The following is a 21,468-nucleotide window of genomic DNA, read 5'->3' as shown; positions in this document are numbered from 1 at the left end:
GGCCTTATGTCTTCTACGTCACAGGGATCAAAGGTATCTGGAAAATGGGTCTGTCTCAAGACTGGTCCTGATTTTTCTATGACCCACAGAATTTTCTACAACCCTCCTTAGCCTGGTAGTTAAGCCCATTGCAAACTGGCTCCCGCTTACAATCCCTGTTCTATCTCCAGGCTGTAAGAACTTCTTGGCATTTCTGGAACCTATAGTTCATGACTTGGTGCCTTTGCCTATGTTCTATCCCCCTCCCCAGAACATCCTTCTTTCTTCTCTACCATGTGAGTGCGTGGAATGTCTCAGCCTCCATGGCTGAGCTCAAATGTGTGTCTCTTCTGTAAATCTTAGCCTGACTGCTTGTGATAGAAGGTCCCCTCCTCGTAGCTCTGTCTCTCTACCTCATTCTTGATTCCCGGCTGAACACTAACTTTGTAGTTGCAATTCCCAGCTCCTATGAATGGATCATGATCTGTTTAGATCTAAGCTAATCAGGACGATCCTACACATTCTGATTCCCCAGACCCCCTTGCAGCTAGGGTTGGCCATAAGAATCAGGATTGGCTCATATGATTCAGGATCAATGTGGACGTTAGGACGGATACATGGGGAAGCATGTATTTGACGGCCTAAAAATAAGGTTCAGATAACGTGCCATTCTCCTCCCACCCACTCACCTTTCTGCTGTGAATAGAGAAGTGATGACTGGAACCATGACAGCCATCCTGTGACTGTGAGGAAGAGGTTAAGATACTGCTATCTACACACCAATGTCCATAGCTATTCCAGAATTCTTAACTAAGAATTAAACCCCACTATTTTATTTGAAGCCTCTGTGTACTGGGTTTTCTGATTCTCACTGTAAGCCTTCCTAATGTAACATCCGGGCTGTTGCTCGGCCCTTCCTCAGTGCTCCATAACTCTTGCACTTAACTCTATGGAGAACTCATTGCACGCTCTTGTAATTATTTATTTACATGCCTGCACCTGGCAGCACTAGAATGTGAATTTCTGGGCTGGCAGGGAGCACGACTTATTATTCTTCCTGAGTGCCACAGTGCCTGGCAGGTAGTTAGTATTCAATAGCTGCCCTTTGCTTCAAGAATGGAAATCATGACGATGACATTCTCAATAATCCTCACATTCTGTCTGTCTACAGCAAATCATTTATAAAAGCCCTAGTAATGTGGACTTTAGGATGGAGAAATATATTCCCTTCTTCTTTGTCTAAGGGCCAATACGGCTTGTCATCTTCTCTTGAAGGAGTTCAAGCTCCCTCTGTTCTGGGTTTGTTTGGTATTTCAAGGAGGAGGACAAGAGTCTCACGAGTCCCTTTCCTTGTCATCCTCGGGATTACAATGCACAGTCGAAAGGGACGAGCAGCCGGACCTGCCTGCCAGTCGCAGCTCCAACTCCTATTGTGCTCAGTCGCCTAGGATCACGGAGACAGCCCCTCATCTGCAAAAGGGATGTAACAGCGACCACCTGGCAGTCTGTGGTCAAGCCCAGGACGGACGCACTGATGTACATAAAGGGACATCACATGTGCTCATCGGATCACAAAAGAAATCTGGGATTTGAGTTCACAAAACGGCCGCCTTGCCAACGAGGGTGGCTGGAGGAAACCAGAGTTTCTACATGGGAAGGAGGAATGAGAAACAAGACTTAAAATGACGGATCGCAGTTGCTCGCAGTCTGAAGCAGAAAGGTAGGATGGGCCGGACAGACAGCACAGCCCAGAGAAGAAGCCACGCCAGGGACAGTCTCCTCCCGGCAAGACTGCAGAGAGAGGCCTGAGAGGGGCTCTCCAGTGAGGCCAACGCTTCTGGTCAGATTTACACACTGAGCAGATACAGAAGGGGCACAGGAGCAAAGCAAATTTCACCCCTGCTTCCTCTCGGCTCTGTCACCTAAATCACTCGATGCATATGAACCTCTATTTTCCAGCCTGACATGAGGACACAACAGTGCCTGCTTCTGAGGATCAGTGAGACAAGACACGGAAAGGCGTCCACTGCAGAGCCTGGAGCAGACTGGCGCTCGGCTCGTGTGTGTCTCTGGAGCTCGCACACTCTGTTCCCGTGGGATGCCCTTTAAAGTGACCCTACCCCTCAGTCTCGATTTAAAACCCGGACTGAATGCAAGGCCTGTGTTGGTCCCACTTTGCAAGCAAGGTGATGGGCCAGGTCAACGTCTGTTAACTGCCAATGGAATCCACTTCTGTCGCCTCACCAGCTGCTGAAGATTCTAGCCCGGCTCTTGTCCTTCTCCTTTCCCAGTCCTGACCATTACCGGGAGCGGCTATTAAATAACAGTGTGTCTGGAACTCAGGTCTCAAGCTATAAAGGCTGTGGTGACTCTGTCTCCTTTTACACAGGTTCTTGTTGCTTTTTGGTTTTTATAAGACCCAGAAAGAAAGAAAAAAAATTCTTCCCAGACAAAAGTGCATCATTACCCAGGAAAGGGACAGAACAGACCACACTCGGGGATTGCTTAGTCTCTTCGTCTGGAAAAGGTAGACACGTAGGGCCATCCATGAACCTGAGGTCCTGTCCTACATCCTACTATTTCCTGTCCAGTCATCTGAAACATTTCTTATTTTTCCCTGCCTGAGGGGGGAGAGGTTGGGGAGAGGAAGAGCGACAGCAGGAAAGTGCCGCCCATGACAATACCCAGTGCAGCGAGGGTCGTGCATCCATGAGGAGATCCAGCCATATCATCTCATGTTTTCTTTTTTTGCTCTAAATGGGGTTAATGATCAATCTGAACTGGATTTTGGTATGTGTGGAGCATTCCTGATGGGCCCCTGACAGCTGGAAATGGCAAAGAAGTGCATACAGTACACGAACCCTCAACGAGTACTGCCTTCATGTGGACGGCCAACTTGTGGATGGTCACTGGCCCCATATTCTTCCTCTCTATGGAATTAATGATAAAGACTTTACTCGCATTTCACAGAATCCCCCCAGTGTCCCTCTGGGGAGTGTCTCTGTTGATCCTGAAACAGGGAGGATGGGGGAAGCAGATTCTACCTCTAGGGATAGCAAGGAATCTTTAGTTGAGGGATTCTACCAAAGTTGGTTGAGGAGCAGTTGGGTTTGTAGTCCAGTGGGATTTGGCCAATATGGTGGAATGTCAGTATTGCCTTTAGAGGAGGGCACAGTCTGAATCACTGCGCCGGGAAAGGCAGCTGGCTTCCTGGTTCCCAGCAGACACCTTCAGTAGAGGCCCACTATCGCTCTTCCATACACCCTGCATCACCCCGTCACAGACCTGTACCTGGCGTTCTTCCCATGATTCTCATGGGGCTATCGGCCACGCCCAATCTTCCAGAAGCAGCAGCATGTGACTCAGTCTGCCCAATGAGTTATTCCTGACCATTCCTAAGAACACACAGATGGGTTCAGGCACGGGCATGTGACCCAAGAAGGGTCAACAGAGTCACTTGAGTGGGTTATGGAAAGAAAGACTGGGATCATGAGTGTTCGTCTTCTGTTACTTGCTTTGACCTCTTCATAGCATGTCTGACCACCTGGAATGACCAATTTGACCATTTGTTTTCTTTGGTATATATATTCTGGCCTAGAATATAAATTCACGGAGAGCAGGGCCCATGTAATCTCACTCACTACCATGAGTGCTCAGAGCAGTGCCCGGCCTACAGCACATACGTCATACATATTTGTTGAATAACTAGGCTCTGCGTACTTACGGGCGGGGGGACTGCTAAAAATCACCCTGTTGTAACAGAGGCAGCATGAGAGGGACAGAGAAAAAGAAGAGAGTGAGCTGCCCTGTCATCTGAGCACCCATAGGTCACTGTGTCAATGTGGAGGGCGGGATAGGGCACGGTCACGTTTTAGAGATGTACTAGGGTTTTTCAGTGTGCCTGAGTGACGGTCCCACCAATCATTAATATCCATTTTTAGTGCACTTAATATCTAATATCAATATATAATTAAAATATCCCTCACAAAAAGAACAAATGTCTTTAAAATTGAGTCCTGCCCGATAACCCAAAGTATAAAATAAATATACGTGAATCGACATGGATACTAATAAATTACTTAATAAAAAAACAAATAAATAAATAAATAAAAATGGGGGAGAGAAGCAGATCTCCTTACAGAAGAGCCCTTATTAGTCGATCCCATCCCTCCTTAGGAAGCAGAACTTAACCTCCCCATTTCCAGTGTGTGGTGGGTTCAGTGACTCACTTCTGAGAAATGAAGCATGAAAGGGGAAAATAATCACTTTATGGTGGAGAAACCTGGCAAACACTGCCTTAGGAGAGACACATAGGGTCCTTAGTGATGCCACATGTAAAAATCAGGTTCTTCCTGATACAATGTGATGCCCTTAGGAGTGGACACCCTTACCTCTGTGATATCCTCTCCAAAACCCATAATCTCATTCTATTCATGAGAGAAATACACTGGAAAAACCAATGTTTATGGTGAATGAAATATTATGAGGGACATTTCATAGAGTGCCTGACCAGTACATCTTACAACAGCCAAGGCTAGTCATGAAAAACATGGAAAGACTGAGAAAGTGTCGGAGGCCAGAGGAGACTGAGGAAACAGATCACTAACGGAAACCATGGTGAAAGGTGCGTAAAGCCTGCAGATCAGTGAAACTCTACCCACCAATGTGGGCTTGTTGGTTCATTGTTATCACGTAGGACCTTAACATCCGGGGAATGGGACACTAAATGTGGGGGAGGGGCGGGTAAGGGACTCAGCACCACTTTTATAACTTTTTCTGTAAATAGAAAAATCCTTCTAAAGAAAATTATTAAAAACAAAAAACAGTTCTACAAAGTAACAACCGATTACGAGCACGAGACGGACGAGCTCAGGTGACCAGCAGGAAAACAGCTAAGCCAATGCTTCTCTTTCCAAGAGGAGCCCCTCCTTAGCTACCTTCCACTACAGAAATGCCTACGTAATTGGCTCTGGCAGGAAGCTGGCAAAAAAAAAAAAGAAAAAAAATTCAAATATTGATTTACAACCACTATCGGTAAGGAAGAGTTTCACCCCAAGTCTGTAGAACGCCTGATGACACTATGTAACGTTAAGTACAGGGTTACACGATGAGCAAGACACTTAAAAAGAAAGCACAAAAGTGAAAAAGAAATTAAAAAAATATTAAAAAGAAATAAAGCAAAATTGAGCTTTAATATAAACAAAACAAAACAAAGCAACCGGGGCACCTGGGTGGCTCAGCGGGTTAAGCGATTGCCTTTGGCTCGGGTCATGATCTCAGGGTGCTGGGATCGAGTACCTCATTGGGCTCCCTGCTCAGCAGGGAGTCTGCTTCTCCCTCTCACTTTACCCCTCTAATGTTCTCTCTCTCAAATAAATAAATAAAATCTTAAAAAAAAAAAAAACCAAACCAACAAACAAAAAAACACAAAGCAACCGGGGCATGAAGACAAGCCTCCGTCATTTTTTTGGTGACATGTAAAAAGTCTTGTAAAAGTCTGTGTAGAACTTTACAACGTTCCACTAAACCCCCGTGAAAAGTTTAGCAGCCCCTTCGGGGATTTCATACGTAAAATGAAAGATAATAAAACCCAGGAAGGGAAACACTTGTTTTTCCTGCCCTGGCAGAAATGGCCAAAAAAATACACAAGGCAATACGGTAACAAATGAAGTAAAGTCCTTGGTCAGCAACTACAGCGAGAAGAGTCACGAAAATGAATGCCGCTGGCCGGAAGATCCTCGTATGAGAACAAATTACACGGGAGATTTGCTACAGCCTTAACTCAAGGCACCCAGGATCCTGATGTGTGTCAGCTTATGCTATCTGCAAGATTTTGTTTAGATAATTAAATACCCAAAGATCAACTTTTCGGTGGGCACTCAAGGGAACATATGCTGGACAAGTCATAATCTGAACAGTAAATTCCTCCTTCAATGATGACAGTGGTCTTACAGAAAGCGCAGGTGGGAAGGGTAGAAGCAGCTTTGATTGGAATAACGGAAGGATTCCAAGCAAGGTCATAAAGTGATACTGAATTCCTTTCCTGCATTACCAAAGGCAAGTTTGCCACAAAGCACTTGAAGTAAGTTTACCGGGTATAACTGATTTGGTCATATTTTTATCAAGGCGAGACTGAAACTATCATAGAACTTTCTGTAACACTTTCAAACGACACGAGGAATAACCACAGAAATCTTCTGCACAAGACAGAGCTTTGCTAGTTACCCTCGTGGCAAAGGCCTTATAAGAGACGGCACAGGTAAAGACGATTTATACGTTTGTTTTTGTGAAAAAACGGGGATCAGTGTTGCGCTATTCATACTTCTGAAAAAAAAAATGCACCTGTAATCTGACCCTTCAATGTCGAGGTAATGAATGGGCTTCGTCACTGCTTTTAGAAAGACCCTGTGATATGGAGAGAGATTTTAGAAAACAGATGTTTGAAATTGTTTCCATCGTTACGGGATTTTGAGGTTAAAAAAAACAACAACAACAACGCTGTGCTACCTACCGAAACCCTCATTTCTACGTATTTAGAAACTTCGGTGGTTTGATGTCCTCAGTCAGCAAATACTTCTTAGTTGGTGCTTCCCTCTCTCAAAATTCTTCTCATAATAAAACCCAGATTATCTAGGGAAGTACTTCTTTCAGGGGGCTTTTAAGCAACCATTCCCATAAGCTTTTCCAGGGTCAAAGCCATCTGTTTTGTGTGCTGAAATGGAAATGCTGGGGATCAACCAAACCCATCAGGATTCCCGGGTACAGGATGTTCTAATACGTGATTTTGTATATACAGTACACAGCACTCACCCTCCGCACCCCTCCCCAGCTCCCCCCTGTTTGAAGAAATCCCATTTACAGTTCTTAGAACTATTTGAGTACATGCTCTAAAAAAGTGCTACTGTAGAGCAGATTTTCCAGAGGCACCACCTTGCTTCTAGGAATTTGGTTGACATCTCCAGGAATATCATCTTCATCTCAACTTCATCAGCTACATATAACACAGCCAATGATGGGCATCTTAAATCACTAACACCCAATGGAGTTAAGTTCTGAACCTAATGAGCAAACAGTGAGTGAGTGTCAAAGGGAGCCAAAAGACCAAAGGCTTAAATTATCCAAAGTCCCTGGCACTGAGCATGCCATTCTCCAGCACAGTATTAGGGCACAAGGTCCCCTTCAGGTCCCTACATCCTGTCTGTGAAACGAGAGCGTTGGAATGGATGAGGAAGAAGAGCCCTTGCTGACATGTTTTGCCCACAAGCTGACTGAAAATTACCGAGAGAGCCGGAACATCCCTAATTATTAATTATTGGCAATAAAGATACGAGGCTTACACTCCAGGTCTCCCAGCCCAGGACGAGCTGCTTTACACATTGCCCCTTCTAATCTTTACATCTCCGTAACTGTGCCCATGACCTCCTTACTTTCTCACGCGAGGACACCAGGGAAGGGAGGTGAAGGAACCCAGAGACAGCCCTCCAGGCTGGCGCCCAATGGATGCTCTGCTGGGACTGCTGGATGCATGGCTGACTCCGAGGCAGGATCCACCCAACAGCCAAGCACCAGGCTACTCGAACAGGGACCAGCCACCTCGTTTTTAATCCCGGGACCCCTCAAGTGTACTACAGACACAGTGCTGCCCAGAGACAAGAAAGCACTTGGAGCCCTTGGACTTGAGTCGCGGGATGAAATTAAACAGGCACTGGCCTGAAGGAAAGAGAGGTCTGGTTGGGAGGTGGTGATTGTAGATTTTAGATCTTCTCCCCCAAAGCAACTGTTTTTTTCTTCCAGAGCCATCCTAATCCTTCCAAATCAACCTCACCATTCATCATTCTTATTACCCTCTCTCTGGTTTCCCCAGCCTCATTTTTCACAGTAGTCTGCTTGGCTACAGCAGGCTCGATATGCAAATGCAAGGCAGCCCCCCCCCCGTCTTCCTCAGAAGATGTGAAAACTGACACCTCTCTAAGCATTATAAAATGTTTTAAAACTTGAGTTAGTGTGACTCCTTTTATGCAAATGGTACAGATTGCCTCTAGGAGCATACATCATTTCTCCATATGGATGGCACGTTTTTCTCTTCTTTAGGATTTTTTTCTTTTAAGTGTACTCAGCTCCCAATTTATGAATGGGTGGCAGTCAAAAATCCAGCCTCTGAGTCTGTCACTTAAAATGCAAATGTTCTTCAAGGAGACAATGTTAAGAGTCTCTGTTCTGGAGTTAGCCCTCCAAGAGCCATTTAATACGAAGAGGGATCACAGAGAATAATCCTACCGAAGCATTATCTCATGTAAAATGTTTTCCTGGGAAAACGTATTAAGGTGGGAACTCAGCCCTGTGTCAAAGGAAAGAGCTCTGGAGTTAGGGTCAGGCCGACGTGAGTTCAAACCTCAGCACTGTCCCGTTTCGCTGTGTGATTCTGGGCAAGCCAGTAAGCGACTGAATCCATATGATCCTTAATTTTCTAACATGTAGAACAGATTCATATTCACCCTGGGAGACTTCTGTAAGGACTGAATGCCACGCTTGGCACGAACACCATTCCCACCCAATCTGCCTGCTAAGGCCATGTCACCCTTTGAGGTCCCGGCCCCAGCTTGCTTCCCGTCAATCTCGGAAAGGGATCAGTGCATTCTGGGTAGAATGTTTTGGAGCACTGCTGTGGTCCCTGCCACCTGTCACCCGGTTCGCTGTTCCTAACTTGCTCCTTCCGATTCTCCGGAGGCATGTACAAGGAAGGAGGGGTGGTTTCAACAGGACTGGGGAGGAGGGCGGCAAGGGTGTTTGCGGGCTGAGGAATGATGTCAGGGCAGAAGATGAGAAAGAAAGAGATCTGATACTTGGACCTCCTATAAGATCCCTCAAGACAGACCGCATCACACCCTCCGGCTCTCTTAGGTCCCTATACTTCCTTCCATTGCAACACTTAGCACGCTGTCCCGGAAGCCTCTGCTTAATGATTGCTTCTCACTAGACCGTGACCCTCCTGAGGGCAGACACCACGGCTTAGCCCCAGGGCTCCAGGAGTTCACACAGACCCAAGGACTAGACCCTCCGCTTGCCACTTCCTGACCATCACCCACTGTTCCCGGCCAGGGCTTCCTTCTCTAAAAGCCTCCTGACGACTCAAGGATTAGAACACAGCTTCCTAGCTTCTCTCCCATTCTCCCCTTCTCCAAGCCAGTACACCACCCTTTGCTTGTCTCCGAAGAGTTTGTGCTCCTGGACAAAGAATAAAAAGATGTTCCTTTGGGTCCTTGTCTTTTTATTTAAGATTCAGCCAGCAAAGGCTGAGTCATCAAGCTTTAGGACCGAAAGATAAAAAATGAAGGGTCTTTGAAACACAAAGACGGAGGTAAAGTCAAGTGCATTTCTATGGCGCACTCAAGGGGCCCGGTGGAGAACGGGGCCAGAAATGATGGTCTCCATTTTATTGAGAATGTAACAGACCGGGAGAAGGTAAGTGCTTTACCCAAGTCCTTCAGTTGGTAAGAGCTAGAACTGTCATTAGAATTTACGGGATTGCCTGGCTCCAAAAGCCCATATGCTTCTTCCCTGTCTGTGAAACCATCTTCCCCCTTAGTTATTCTCTTAACCAATCTCCGCTTCGCCTAAAGTTCTCTGCTGACACCCAGGGCAGGCGGGACGCCCAAGGCTAGTGAGCGCCTCTGTGGTGGGGTGTGGGAGACGGTCTGCTCCTACAGGTGGAACTTTATGCTCGCCAAGAACGAGCTGTTTTCTTTGCCATTTGTATTTCCCATGTAACTGGAAATGTGATCAAATATTCTTTGAACTAGGTGAGTGCAAAAAGAGAGTTTTATTTCCGTGGAAGGCCAGTCAAAGCTTTGGAACAACTCAATAAAAGGAAGTCCCTTTAAAAAATGGCTGTCAGGGGCACCTGGGTGGCTCAGCGGGTTAAGCCTCTGCCTTCGGCTTGGGTCATAATCCCGGGGTCTTGGGATCCGGCCCCACATAGGGCTCTCTGCTCAGTGGGGAGCCTGCTTCCCCCTCTCTCTCTGCCTGCTGCTCTGCCTACTTGTGTCTCTCGCTGTCAAATAAATAAATAAAACCTAAAAAAAATAAAATAAAAGAAATGTCATCTAGTATGAGAACTTCTAGTATGGGCATTGCCTGTGTGTTGTCATCTGCCCCGACAGCTGAACGTGGAGTGCTTTCTCCTCAAACTCACCCACTTCTCAATTTTTGACCAATGACTTCTAAGCCCTAGTTCGCAAAATACGTACTACTTCGAGTTCATAAGATAGCGCCCAAGTGTTGTTCCAACTTGATTGAAACCACTGACATGTCTTTCAAGAGGATTGGAGACTTCCTATGGGTGGATTGGAGACTTCCTACGGATTGACTGAGACTTGGTAGGACCACTCTTCCAGTTGATGGGGGTGAAATTATTTGTGGTCTTAATTTTCACTTCCCAGATCAGCAAAGAGGTTGTATATCTTTTCAAGTGTTTACTGCCCATTTTCTTTACAACTTGGTGAAATAACTATATCTTTTATACATTTTTCTTAAGAGTTATTTGTATATTTCATTTACTAGTCCTTTGTTAGTTATATGTGCTGTAAATGTCTTTTTCTTTTCTCTTTTTGATGCTACTTTGATGGAAGTTATTAGTTTCAACGTGGTTGAATTTACTGATCGTTTCATTTATGATCTATGCTTTTGTCATCTTATTGAATAATGTCTTCCTAATTCTGAGGTCACAGGCCCATTATTTAATTTTTTTAAAATAAAAGTTTAATTTGGCTTGTCACATTTAAGTCTCTAATCCATCAGAATTAATTTTGTGCATGGTATGAGATAGGGATTAATTTTCATTCTTCCTCATGGATAATCAGACTTAATCAGATGCCCTAGTACCATTTGTGGACGATTACATCCTTTCTCCAATGGCCAGCAAGCCACCTCTCTATCTACCACATTTCCATATATGTGTGGGTGTCCCTGGGCTCTTCGTTCTTTTTGACTAATTCATTGGCACATCCCTAAACAAATGCTCAGCAAAATTTTGCTGTACGTTTTCAGTGGCTACTATTTATGAGCTTTTGTCATAAATGAATATTTAATTTTATCAAAAAACTTTCTTGCATCTATTTACATGATTACACGGTGTTTCTCCTTTAATCTATTAACATGCCGAATGAAACTTGGGATTTTTCGATGTTAAATCACTCTTGTCTTTCCCGGAATAAACCCAAGTTGGCCATGACGTATTATCTATTTTATACATGGCTGAACTCAATTTGCTAATATTTTGCTTAAGGTTTTTGGAAACCTCTCATGAGTGAGACAAGCCTGCAGTTTTCTTTTCTTGCGCTGTGTCTGATTTTGGTATTGAGGATATCCTGGCCTCACTGAAATGGGTTAAAAAGTGTTCCTCTTTTTCTATTCTCTGCAAATCTTCCTAAAATTTGAATTATTTTTTGATTAAAAAATTGGTAGAACTTATCTCGACTTCTCATGGAGGGATACTGTGTACTTTGTAAGAAGGTCTAATGGCTAGAAGAATGCCAGGGTTTACATTTTTTCCTTGAATCAGTTTTGGTAAATTATACATATTTAGGATTTTATTCATTTCATGCAAGCTCTCAAAATTTTGACATAATTTGGTTTACAGCATTCTCTGACTGTTTCCTCTAATTATGCTTTATCTACTAGATTAAAAACTCCATAACCTAAGAAACTTTTGTTTGCCTTAGTTTCTGCTCTATCCCTAGAACTCAGAAAGATGACTGGCTCAAACGCGTTTAGGGAATGAGTCCATGAGTCTGCATTTACGGCTCCATATTCATTTATTGCTGAGTTTTCCTGCTATTTTTCAGTGAGTCCTGCCACTGCTTTGCCTATTTCATTGGCTCCTTTCTAAAAGCAAACTTCTGACTTTGTTGAATAATTTGTTGATCAGCTTCTGCTTCTTACCTTCTTTATGTCCTGTCTCTTAATTTTTGAATTTGCCCTAATGTTCTTTACATACCATCTTAAGTTATAGACTTGGCTTATTTTTAATATTCTTCCTTTCCTTTTAATATGAAATTTAAGGTGATGAATTTCTTCATGTATTTGTACCATCTCACTAATTTTGACACGTTGTATTTTTACTTTCATTCAGCTCTAAGTAGGTCTCAGTTTCAAAGATGATTTCCGCTTAGAACCATGAGTAATTTACAAGTATGTTCTCAATGTTAATCAAATATATTTTTAAAAATCTTATTACTACTAATTTAATTATACTGTATTCAGATACATATATTATATACACTATAAAGCATATATTTTATAAAAATATAAAAATAATGTAAGCATATATCATATAAAATATTATAAATATTATATGGAGAACATATATTTTACATATATATATATATGATAAGCATTATATATATCTCATATTCTTTGAAACATACTGAGATTTGCTTTATGGTCCAGAACATGGTTACTTATAAACAATGTCTCATGTGAGCTTGAGAAGGATGTATATTCTCTGTTATGTACAAGGTTCCTTATTTGCCCAGTAAATCAAGATTTTTAAGTGTGTAGCTCAAATATTCCATATTTTTAATCGACTTTCTTGGGTTGCTTGATCTCCTGATATTTGAAAAGGATACATTAAAATATTCTACTACGACAGTAGGTTTGTTGATTTATCTCTGGAGTTCTTGTATCTCTCGGTGAACTTTTAATTTTTAAATTGTGACCATCTCAATACTAAATTAAATACATCTCCTACTAAATTATATATTTATTGCCTACCACTGCTTTGTCTGATACCAAGACAGCTATCCCGGTTCTCTTTCTCCATCATCTGTCAAACTGTTCAGGCCGTCATGTGTTAGGTGTGTCTTTCATAAGAGCATATACTGTAAACTCGCTCCTCTTCAGTCGGACAATGTGTCTGTTCCTCCCCCAACTTAGTTGGCTTATTTGATTGATATATTTAGACTTATTTCTATCATCTGATTTCTTGCTTTCTATTTTTCCCCTCTTTTTCCTATGCTGTCATTTTCTTCTTGCGTTCTTCCTCTTTCCCACCCTCCCCAAAAAATGATGGAGATATTTTGGTTGTTTTGGTTTTTCTTACTCCACTCACCATCTCTACCTACCCCGGATTTATAATTTCTGGGTTTTTTTTTTTTCCCCAATTCTTTTAGAGTTGAAGCTTGAAAGATTTGACGTGCGTAGCCATTTTAGCAGTGAAATTATCTCACCAACAAAACAGATTCCAGAATACTTTAATTCCAATCACGTCCCTCCTGAGTTATGTGATGTCATTGTCTGATATTTTAGGTGTAACTGTTTGAAGACCACAGTTATATATTCCTACTAGTACTACTACTGTTTAGACGTTGTTAGGCATTCCTACATATTTCTAATTTGTTTGTTCAGCATTCCTTCTTGGAATCATGATTCTATGGAATCATATTCCTTATTCCTGATCCTTTCTTTGCAGAGGTATGTCTGAGGTAAATCCTCTTTGCTTTTGCTCCTCTGAATAATCTTTTCTCGTGGTTTGCTAGGTATACTATGTATTGTTGTTGTCACCCAGCACAGTTTAAGGTGTTACTTGTACTCCTCTGGCTTCTGTTGCTGCTGCTAAGAACTCTCATCCGACACATGCAATGTCTTCATAGAGAATCTGGTTTTTTCTCTCTCTAGTTGGTTATTTACTTATTTCCATAGAACAGGAATATTTTTTATTTTTTTAATTAACATTTGATGCATTATTTGTTTCAGGGGTACAGGTCTGTGATTCATCAGTTTTACACACTTCATTCTCTCTGGCTATTTAAAATATCACTTGAGGCCGCTGCAGTCTTACTCCTATAGGTCTAAGTATAGCTTTCTCTTTTTAAACTGCTTGTACGTATGGATACCTTTTAATAGTTCTGGAAAATTCCCATTCACTATAAAGATGCCTCACTTCCGAGGCCCCTGGGTGGCTCAGTGGGTTAAAGCCTCTGCCTTCGGCTCGGGTCATGATCCCAGGGTCCTGGGATTGAGCCCCGCATCGGGCTCTCTGCTCAGCAGGGAGTCTGCTTCCTCCTCTCTCTGCCTGTCTCTCTGCCTACTTGTAATCTCTGTCAAATAAATAAATAAAACCTTTAAAAAAAAAGATGCCTCACTTCCAACTTTCTCTATTATTTCTTCTGTCAGTCTAATGAGACACATTCCCAATATCTTAACTTCTCTCAGTTTTTCTCTTTTTCCTTGTGTGCTGGATTCTAGATAATTTCTTCAGCTCTCTCTTCTTGTTCACTATTCTTTCTTTAGCTGGCTCTAATTTACTGCTCAACATATTCATTATATTTGCAATTTCAATAATTACGTTTTCCACTTCTAAAAGTACTATTTGATCCAAACAGGTCTACTTGCCTTTGAGAATCTCTTGTTCCTCCATCCTTTTAATTCTCTGTTATTTCTTACACAGAATAAAAATATTTGTTTTATATCTGACGAGTCTAATACCTAAAGTCTTTGAAATTTAATTCTACAGTTTCTGCCCTTTCTCATAGTGGCTTATTGCCCTGTGTGTTTAGGGATTACTGAATGAGAACTCATTTTTCTTGAAACGTGACCTAAATAATTCACTGAAATCTTTCTTATTTTTGAGAGTATTCTTCTAGATCAGATTTCTGTTTATTTCTGCCAGGTGCCTGGCACATGTTCATTTTTTTTCTACTTTTGCCCCATACATTTAACTGCAGCCCCCCAAATAATATGAACACAAGCTTGAAATTAGAAATTCTCAAGGGAATTTCTCTCTTATTTTACCTAAAGCCAAGGATGAGATGTATTAACAGTCTCTATCATCTTCTCCTATGGATATTTTTACACTTGTTATCTACTGAGGATATCACTTTTCCTGGATCCTAACTTTTGGTAAGGGTCTTCTAATTTGTCTCTCTTGGGGCTGGGACCCAAATTCCCATGCATCGCCTTTCAATAGAATGGCTATACATATGGTTTGCCTGACTTTAATTTAGGTCTAACGTCCCAGGGTCACTAATAATAGCATTCCTCTGTTTGAATTATAGAGTAAATTATATAGTTACCGACTTTTAAGCCAGGCCTCTAGTGAGTTCCCAAGGGTCTGCAAATACCCAGCAAATGTCAGATCCAGCTGCTTTGTCCTTCTGGATCCATACTTTGTCCTTGTTTCTGGCCTTTGCTTACTTCACTGACTTTATGGACTGATTGACTATGTTTTCAAATCATTAAAAAAAATTTGTATCCCATACTTTTTGGTGTTCTATACAGGGTTGATTTTTATTTTTCTCACCTTTAAGTGAGAAAGTTCTTCTAGTTCATGACAATCTTGGACACATTCCTGAGAATGTCATAGATTTTTCTTATGCCTAAGAAATACAGGACACAGCAAAGGAACTACATAAAAGTTGATTGAAAGAATCAGTGATGGAGATATTTCTGTTTTAAACATGTTCTAATAGTTTGTAATGACCTTCAAGTTCAGTAAAAAAACAAAAACAAAAACAAGTTCTTTCTTTTTGACGATGTTTCACTCCTGGAAAGGTGTGAACTTTAGACTGTTCATTACAACAGTTTATATTTGTGAAAATCTGAAAACAACTAAAGTAATGGCAATGCCTCGGTAACAGAAGAGTACAAAATTCTATGTGTATTAGGACCATAAATATTTGGCAACACACACATGTGGACATGGCCAGAAGCTTCTTGGAAAAGACGGATTTATTAGGAAAGCAAGGTTTGGGTTCCTTTTTCCTTTTAAAAAACTCGAAATGATTGTTACTGCAGCGTCACGTGGGCAATGGCTATACATCTGAAATGACGTCAGATCCCTATGGTTTCGTGTGTTGACTTCCTGTCTGACACAGCCAGAGAGGCAAACACACTTGCTGTCAGACAGGCCTGGGTTCAAGTCCTTGTTCTGTCACATACCAGAGGAGGTCAGTTCCTTACTCTTCTCACTGTAGGTGGACAATTCTGACACACACTTTAACTCAGGGCTCAGCCAACAGGATACTAGCATCAAGAACTCAAGCTTTCCTTGCAAACACCAAGACTTCTTCTCCCACTTGGCTTTGCCACGAGAATGAGCGGGGCTGGCCTGCTCATGGGACATGGCAGACACTGGAGGGCCCGGTATCCCAGCCATCAACCACTGGATCCGAAGCTGACCTTGGACTCTTGGTGAAGCCAGTGAAAATCAGACAGCAGCCAGCCCACCTGCAGACTCCTCAGCTAGATAAACGGTGGTTGAGTGAAGCCACTGCTAGGACAGCTTGTTCTGCAACATTAACTAGGGCAGCAGAGAACTCGTACACACTGTCATCTTCATTGTGGGGGGTGGGGCCCAAAGGCCATCAAATGTGGGTCCTCCCGACCGAACTGGGGGGCCATGAAATGGGGGCCACCTGATCCGGGGGGGTGGCTGGGGGCACCGGTGGTGAAAGGATTCACCAGAGGTGGGACAAAGGAGATAGAAGTTTCCTGAATACACTTTGGGGAGCGGCTGGCAGGTAGGATGCAGAGCAGAGGCTGCCAGGGAGCAGCAGTGGGGGTTGTAGTCAAGGGGGAAGGTGCAGAGCTATGGGGACGTACGGAACCCTCCTTCTTTGGTACCTGTGTCTAGGTTTCAGTAACCCATTGGTCAACTAGGGCTTATGGATATTCTGAAGTGGGTCACCTAATGGCTCTGTATTCAGCCAGGGGGCTGCGGGAAGGCACTGTGGGCCCTTCTATCTTATTCAGGTTTCCATGCTTCAAGCCGGTTACTTCTGGGCCCTACCACTATGGTACCTACAGACTGAAGATGAAGGCTTTTTGCCACCGTCACTGCTGCATGAGGTGGACTGAGATGTCACTGCTGCGTGAGGTGGACTGGAGACATGAGGGCCGGTGCCTCCCCCCACTCGCGGCCACAGCACCCAGCAGGTGTGCTCACATGCCTTTCCTCACCGGTCTCTCTCCTCTGGCCACGAATGACTTGAACGTAAGAAGGATGTGATTCTACCTGTGACACCTGGCACAGGGGAGTCCCTCCACAGCTGTTTTCGTTTGAATTAAATGACTGAATTTGGGGAGCTGATAAGAACCCGCACAGCTGGCGGCAGGTGGCAAGAGTAACCAGGCAGGCTGGTTCTTACGCAGGGAGGCCTCGTGCTTTCCAGAAAGCCCACACAAGAGGGACAAAGAAAAAAAGGAGAAAAGCACATTCTTTCTGCTCTTCTATGCCCTTATCTCTCTCAGCACACCTCACACAAAACTCAGAACCATTCATTCTGCGGAAGCACCCGCCCCAGCTGGAGCCACACACGGGGACTCCTCCCCCTCCTCCGAGGGGCTGCCCCGCCCCCACGGCAGCCTGGCCTTCCTCTACCTTCAGATCAGACACGTCTCTGTAGCACTGCTCGGAGCGGGTGTGGTCCGACAGCTGCACGTTCCAGAAGCAGGGGAGCTGATGCACGAGGAAGGGGTTCTGTTTGATGACGGCGTTGAAAATATCCTGGGGGAGAAAAGCCAGACACAGTCAAGAGTCAGACGGATCTCACCTGTGATGCCATCTCTCAAGAACAGAGCAGCTCCTGGGGAAGGGACTCTCCTGAGGCTCCCGCTCGGGACCCAGGCTGGCTTGCACTGCATTCCCCTGGCATCTCCCATCTCTAGGCCCAAGCAGCTGTGTTTGGACAGAGACAGGGAACATCCCATGCTGACTAGACACCCACGGGCTCCACTGGTCCCCAGAAGGCAAGTGGATATGGGAGCAGACAGTGAGTGTCTTCTCCCTTCACAAGCTGGCAGATGTTAAATGAAGTCACTTTTCTGCCCCTCTTCCCACCTTATCAAGGAGCCCTGTGCCATCCATCCCAAGCCTCCAGGAGAGGAAACTGCGTGATGACAAGTGGCTCCGCTCATTCAGGGGCTGAGACAAATTACAGATTCTGTTTCAGCAGCACTTCCTGGGGCTTTTGGCGGACTCGATGATGGATGCGCCTTGTTTTCCTGCAGGCCACGGTGCCCGACTCCGTACTCCCCACCTCCAGATCCAACTCCGACTTTTCTAGGGAGGCTTTTCTTCTTTTGGGCTTTTCTCCAAGCTCTCGCTGCACTAGGCCGTACTTATTAACTAGCTGCTGACAGGTGGTGCCGGGAGGTGAATATGTGCCTTCGCAGGAGGAGATACCTGGATAAACTATCCTCACTGGACACGGACATGCAATGGCTAGCTTTTGGGGACACACTTGAGTCACTGTGACCTGACTTAAAATACGACGATGGAGGACAATTTTCGCCTCAGGTTTAAAACAGCTACCTGGGTAATTTTTAACTCATTCATTATACCAGATCTCATGTTTGAAAAAGGAAATTAGTTTCTGGTTGTTTGGGAAATACTGAATAACAATGCAAAAAAAAAAAATAATAATAAGAGCAAAGTCACCCTGTAGAGTTTCTTGCTTCCTCCATATTAGAAAACTTGGCAAAAATACAGTGAATCAGACGACTGAACGTGGAGGAAAAACATGGAAGTGGGCTTGCTTTTTGGGTGAACAGGAAAGGGCAAAAATGCAGAGGACCCAGAGAAGTGTTGTCTCCATTTCAACATGGCCTGCTACACCATAGGGAATGCCAAATCTAAATGTGTGACCCTGGCAGGGCCAAGGTCAAAGGCTGGGCACCCACACTTCCCAGCAAAAATGAGACAGGGGACTTAGATGAATTTAAGTTAATGGTCTGGTGGAGCGCATGAACTTTTTCTGATTGCCTAGATTAGAAGCCGGTTATTCCCGACAGGAATTTAAATTTGTCCCTTCCATTTAAATGGGCGGGTCATAGCGCAGGTTCTCAAGGAAAGGTGTTGCTGTAGGAGTGAGAAAAGCAAAATGAAATCTTGTCTGGGAAAGAGGCTGTGGTTTTCCGGGGTCACAAGCAGCAGGAGCGACACCCCTGCACCCAGATGGAGAGCGCGACCTCCTCTTAGCACATCTCACTGTCGTTTACCTACAGGTCTGCTTCAATAAACTGTGAGCTCTCTGAGGCCAAGGACTGCAACCTTCGTCATCTCTGCAATCCTAGTTCTGAACATCATCCCTCGCACACAGAGCATGTAGTGAAAGGCTGCCGAATGGACAGATGAATTCACAGACAAACTCGGGTTGTTGTCTTAGACAGGCAAGCACCGGGCAGATCGATCCCAGGGCACGGTCACACAATTGGTGGGAAAATTGTCCAGACCCAGCAACATTCAGGCTTCTCTGTGAAACAGTGCAAGGATGCTTAGGAACAGCTCTACCTTCTAGGCTGGCCACTCACCTGGTCAGCTAAGGAGGTGGACAGCATGCCCATGAGCTCCCTCTCTGCAGTCAGCCGCCACATCTGCTCCCACTTCATCTTCCGCAGCTTGTCCAGAAGTAGCAGGATCACTCCTGGGCAACAGCAGAGGATGGAAGAGGGAAAAGCAACAGTGAGACGCAGAGCCAGGCACACGCCTGTCTACCGTTTGGAGGTGAACACACCTGGGTTCCATCCCAGGCTCTGCCAGGGACACGTTCTCTCTGTAATATCCTCACTGTACGGAGAACGTTACAGGGGCCTCAAAGGCTGTTGCAAACACTAAGTGAGATGGGCAAAACAGCCTAGCACTTTCCGGAGACGGGATGGTAGGGACAGTCGCGCAACCATGCGAATATACTTAATGCTTCTGAACTGAACACATAAAGGTGGTTAAAAGGGTATAATTACAATTATGTCATGCATATTTGGCCACACTCATTTTGAAAAGAGCATAATATTGTACCTGCTATGTACTCCATTCCCTTTAAGCATTAGGTTCTTTCCTACTTTTTTTTTTTTTCCCCAGAGATAGGACAACCTTCCTAGGTTTAGTTGAAGGAAGCTGTTTGCACAATCTGTGCCGTTTATCTTTATAGATAAAGAGCAGCTCTCCTGCGATTTTCTTCTAGGTAAGTCTGGCCAACTGGCTTTGCATTTATTGACAAGCCATACAAGCTTGTTCCAGTGCTCCTGACTTCTAAAGTCTTCTCTGGTCCCCATGACCAACACAGATGTAAGCTACCGTGAAGGCAGTGCTGACGCTGATGAGCTCCATTTTTGTTTTGTTTCGTTTTTGTTAGTTTTCATGGGGAGGGACCTGGGTCCATAGGGGAGAGGGCACTGTGTAGTGAGAGAAATTGTCATTGTATACCCTTCTGTTATTTTTTTTTAAATGTTAGAAAAAAATCCAAAATTTATGACTCAGGCAAAAATTAACTAGTGACAGTCTAAAAAGGAAAGCAGATTTTGGCTTTGCCAGATGACTCAGAAGCATGGCCATTCCCAGGGCAGTCGGAACCTGCAGAGCGTGCCCAGAGCAGGGGACACGAGGAGCCAGGAGAATTTCCCTGCAGGCCACTGCAGTTCATTTGGTGGATGGAACTGTAGCACCCATGGGCCCCCGAATCAATCCTGCCCAGGATGCTTAGCTCAGCAGAATGGCCAGTGGAGAAAACTCCAGGAGATGACGAATGATCTTAGCTGATACCTGGTACACACATCGCTAACATTTTTGAAAAGAACCCGAGTCCCCAGATCCCACATAAATGTCAACTCTGAGGCTTTTTAAAAAAACCGATTCCAGTGGTATGTATGTGAAGAAAAAAATAAAGTCACCATTTCGTCCAAGGTGTTTGGTCTGGTAAAACTGAAATTAAAAAAGAAAAAAGAAAACGTACATGGTAATGGTCAGCATGAGGTAATACACCGATCTAAACTCCTAAGTCAAAAGCTCAAATGACCTTTTCTGCATATCTCCTTTGTGGTTTGCTAGGTTCTGCCCACGTCTTTTCACTTAACACTCACAAGATCACTACAGGCTGGATGTCGTCATCCTTATTTTATAGGTGGGAAAACTGAGGGGTTGAGTCAGACACTTGAACAATTCACAGTATCAGAGAAGCTCTAGCAGATTCGAAGTCAGAGCTACCTGGCTCGAAAGCCACTGCTTCTTCATCTACACCAGAGATCCCAGAGCCCCAGCTCTGAAGTCCGTGACTCAGGCCAAGACTTTTCCCTTTCGTGACTTTTGGTTTCTGCATGTGTAAAATAAGAAAAATGCTACTTGCCCTGTGCAACTCAGAAAGTGGTTATGCCCTCTAGTGGTAGGCTAGCAAATATCTGATTACAGGCTCTCCAGGGGAAAAAATTAAAACTTGATTGGTAGCATTTGCTGATTCCTCCAGAGTAAATACTCCCACCATGGCTGATTTCAAGCTACCTATGAGATGTCCTGAACACCCAGTTGGGAAGAAATGCACAGAATTGACGTGCCTTCCCCCCACCCCCACCCTGAGTCAGTGCAAGCTAACTCTAGCACACCACTGACATCGTTCACAGAAGCAATTTTAGAAATAGTGAAATTCGGGGAGCCTGGGTGGCTCAGTCGGTTGAGCCGCTGCCTTCGGCTGGGGTCATGGTCCTGGGATCAAGCCCCGCATC

At 44.2% G+C, this 21,468-nt stretch overlaps 1 protein-coding gene across 2 annotated transcripts in view; it reads right to left on the bottom strand.

Moving 5' to 3' along the window:
• LARGE1 (LARGE xylosyl- and glucuronyltransferase 1) overlaps positions 1-21,468 on the bottom strand; it is a 525,674-nt gene that overhangs the window by 62,163 nt on the left and 442,043 nt on the right. For both annotated transcript variants that reach the window (XM_046013242.1, XM_046013243.1), the window contains exons 8-9: positions 19,288-19,400; positions 17,357-17,482 (exon numbers count right to left, since the gene is read on the bottom strand). In XM_046013242.1, coding sequence (XP_045869198.1) covers positions 17,357-17,482; positions 19,288-19,400 — 239 coding nt within the window. The remainder of the gene's footprint in view (positions 1-17,356; positions 17,483-19,287; positions 19,401-21,468) is intronic.

This window comes from Meles meles, chromosome 7, assembly GCF_922984935.1.
Source record: "Meles meles chromosome 7, mMelMel3.1 paternal haplotype, whole genome shotgun sequence".
Taxonomy (NCBI): Eukaryota; Metazoa; Chordata; class Mammalia; order Carnivora; family Mustelidae; genus Meles; species Meles meles.
Note: the sequence above shows the minus strand (reverse complement) of the source record. Positions and strands in the feature narration are given on the sequence as shown.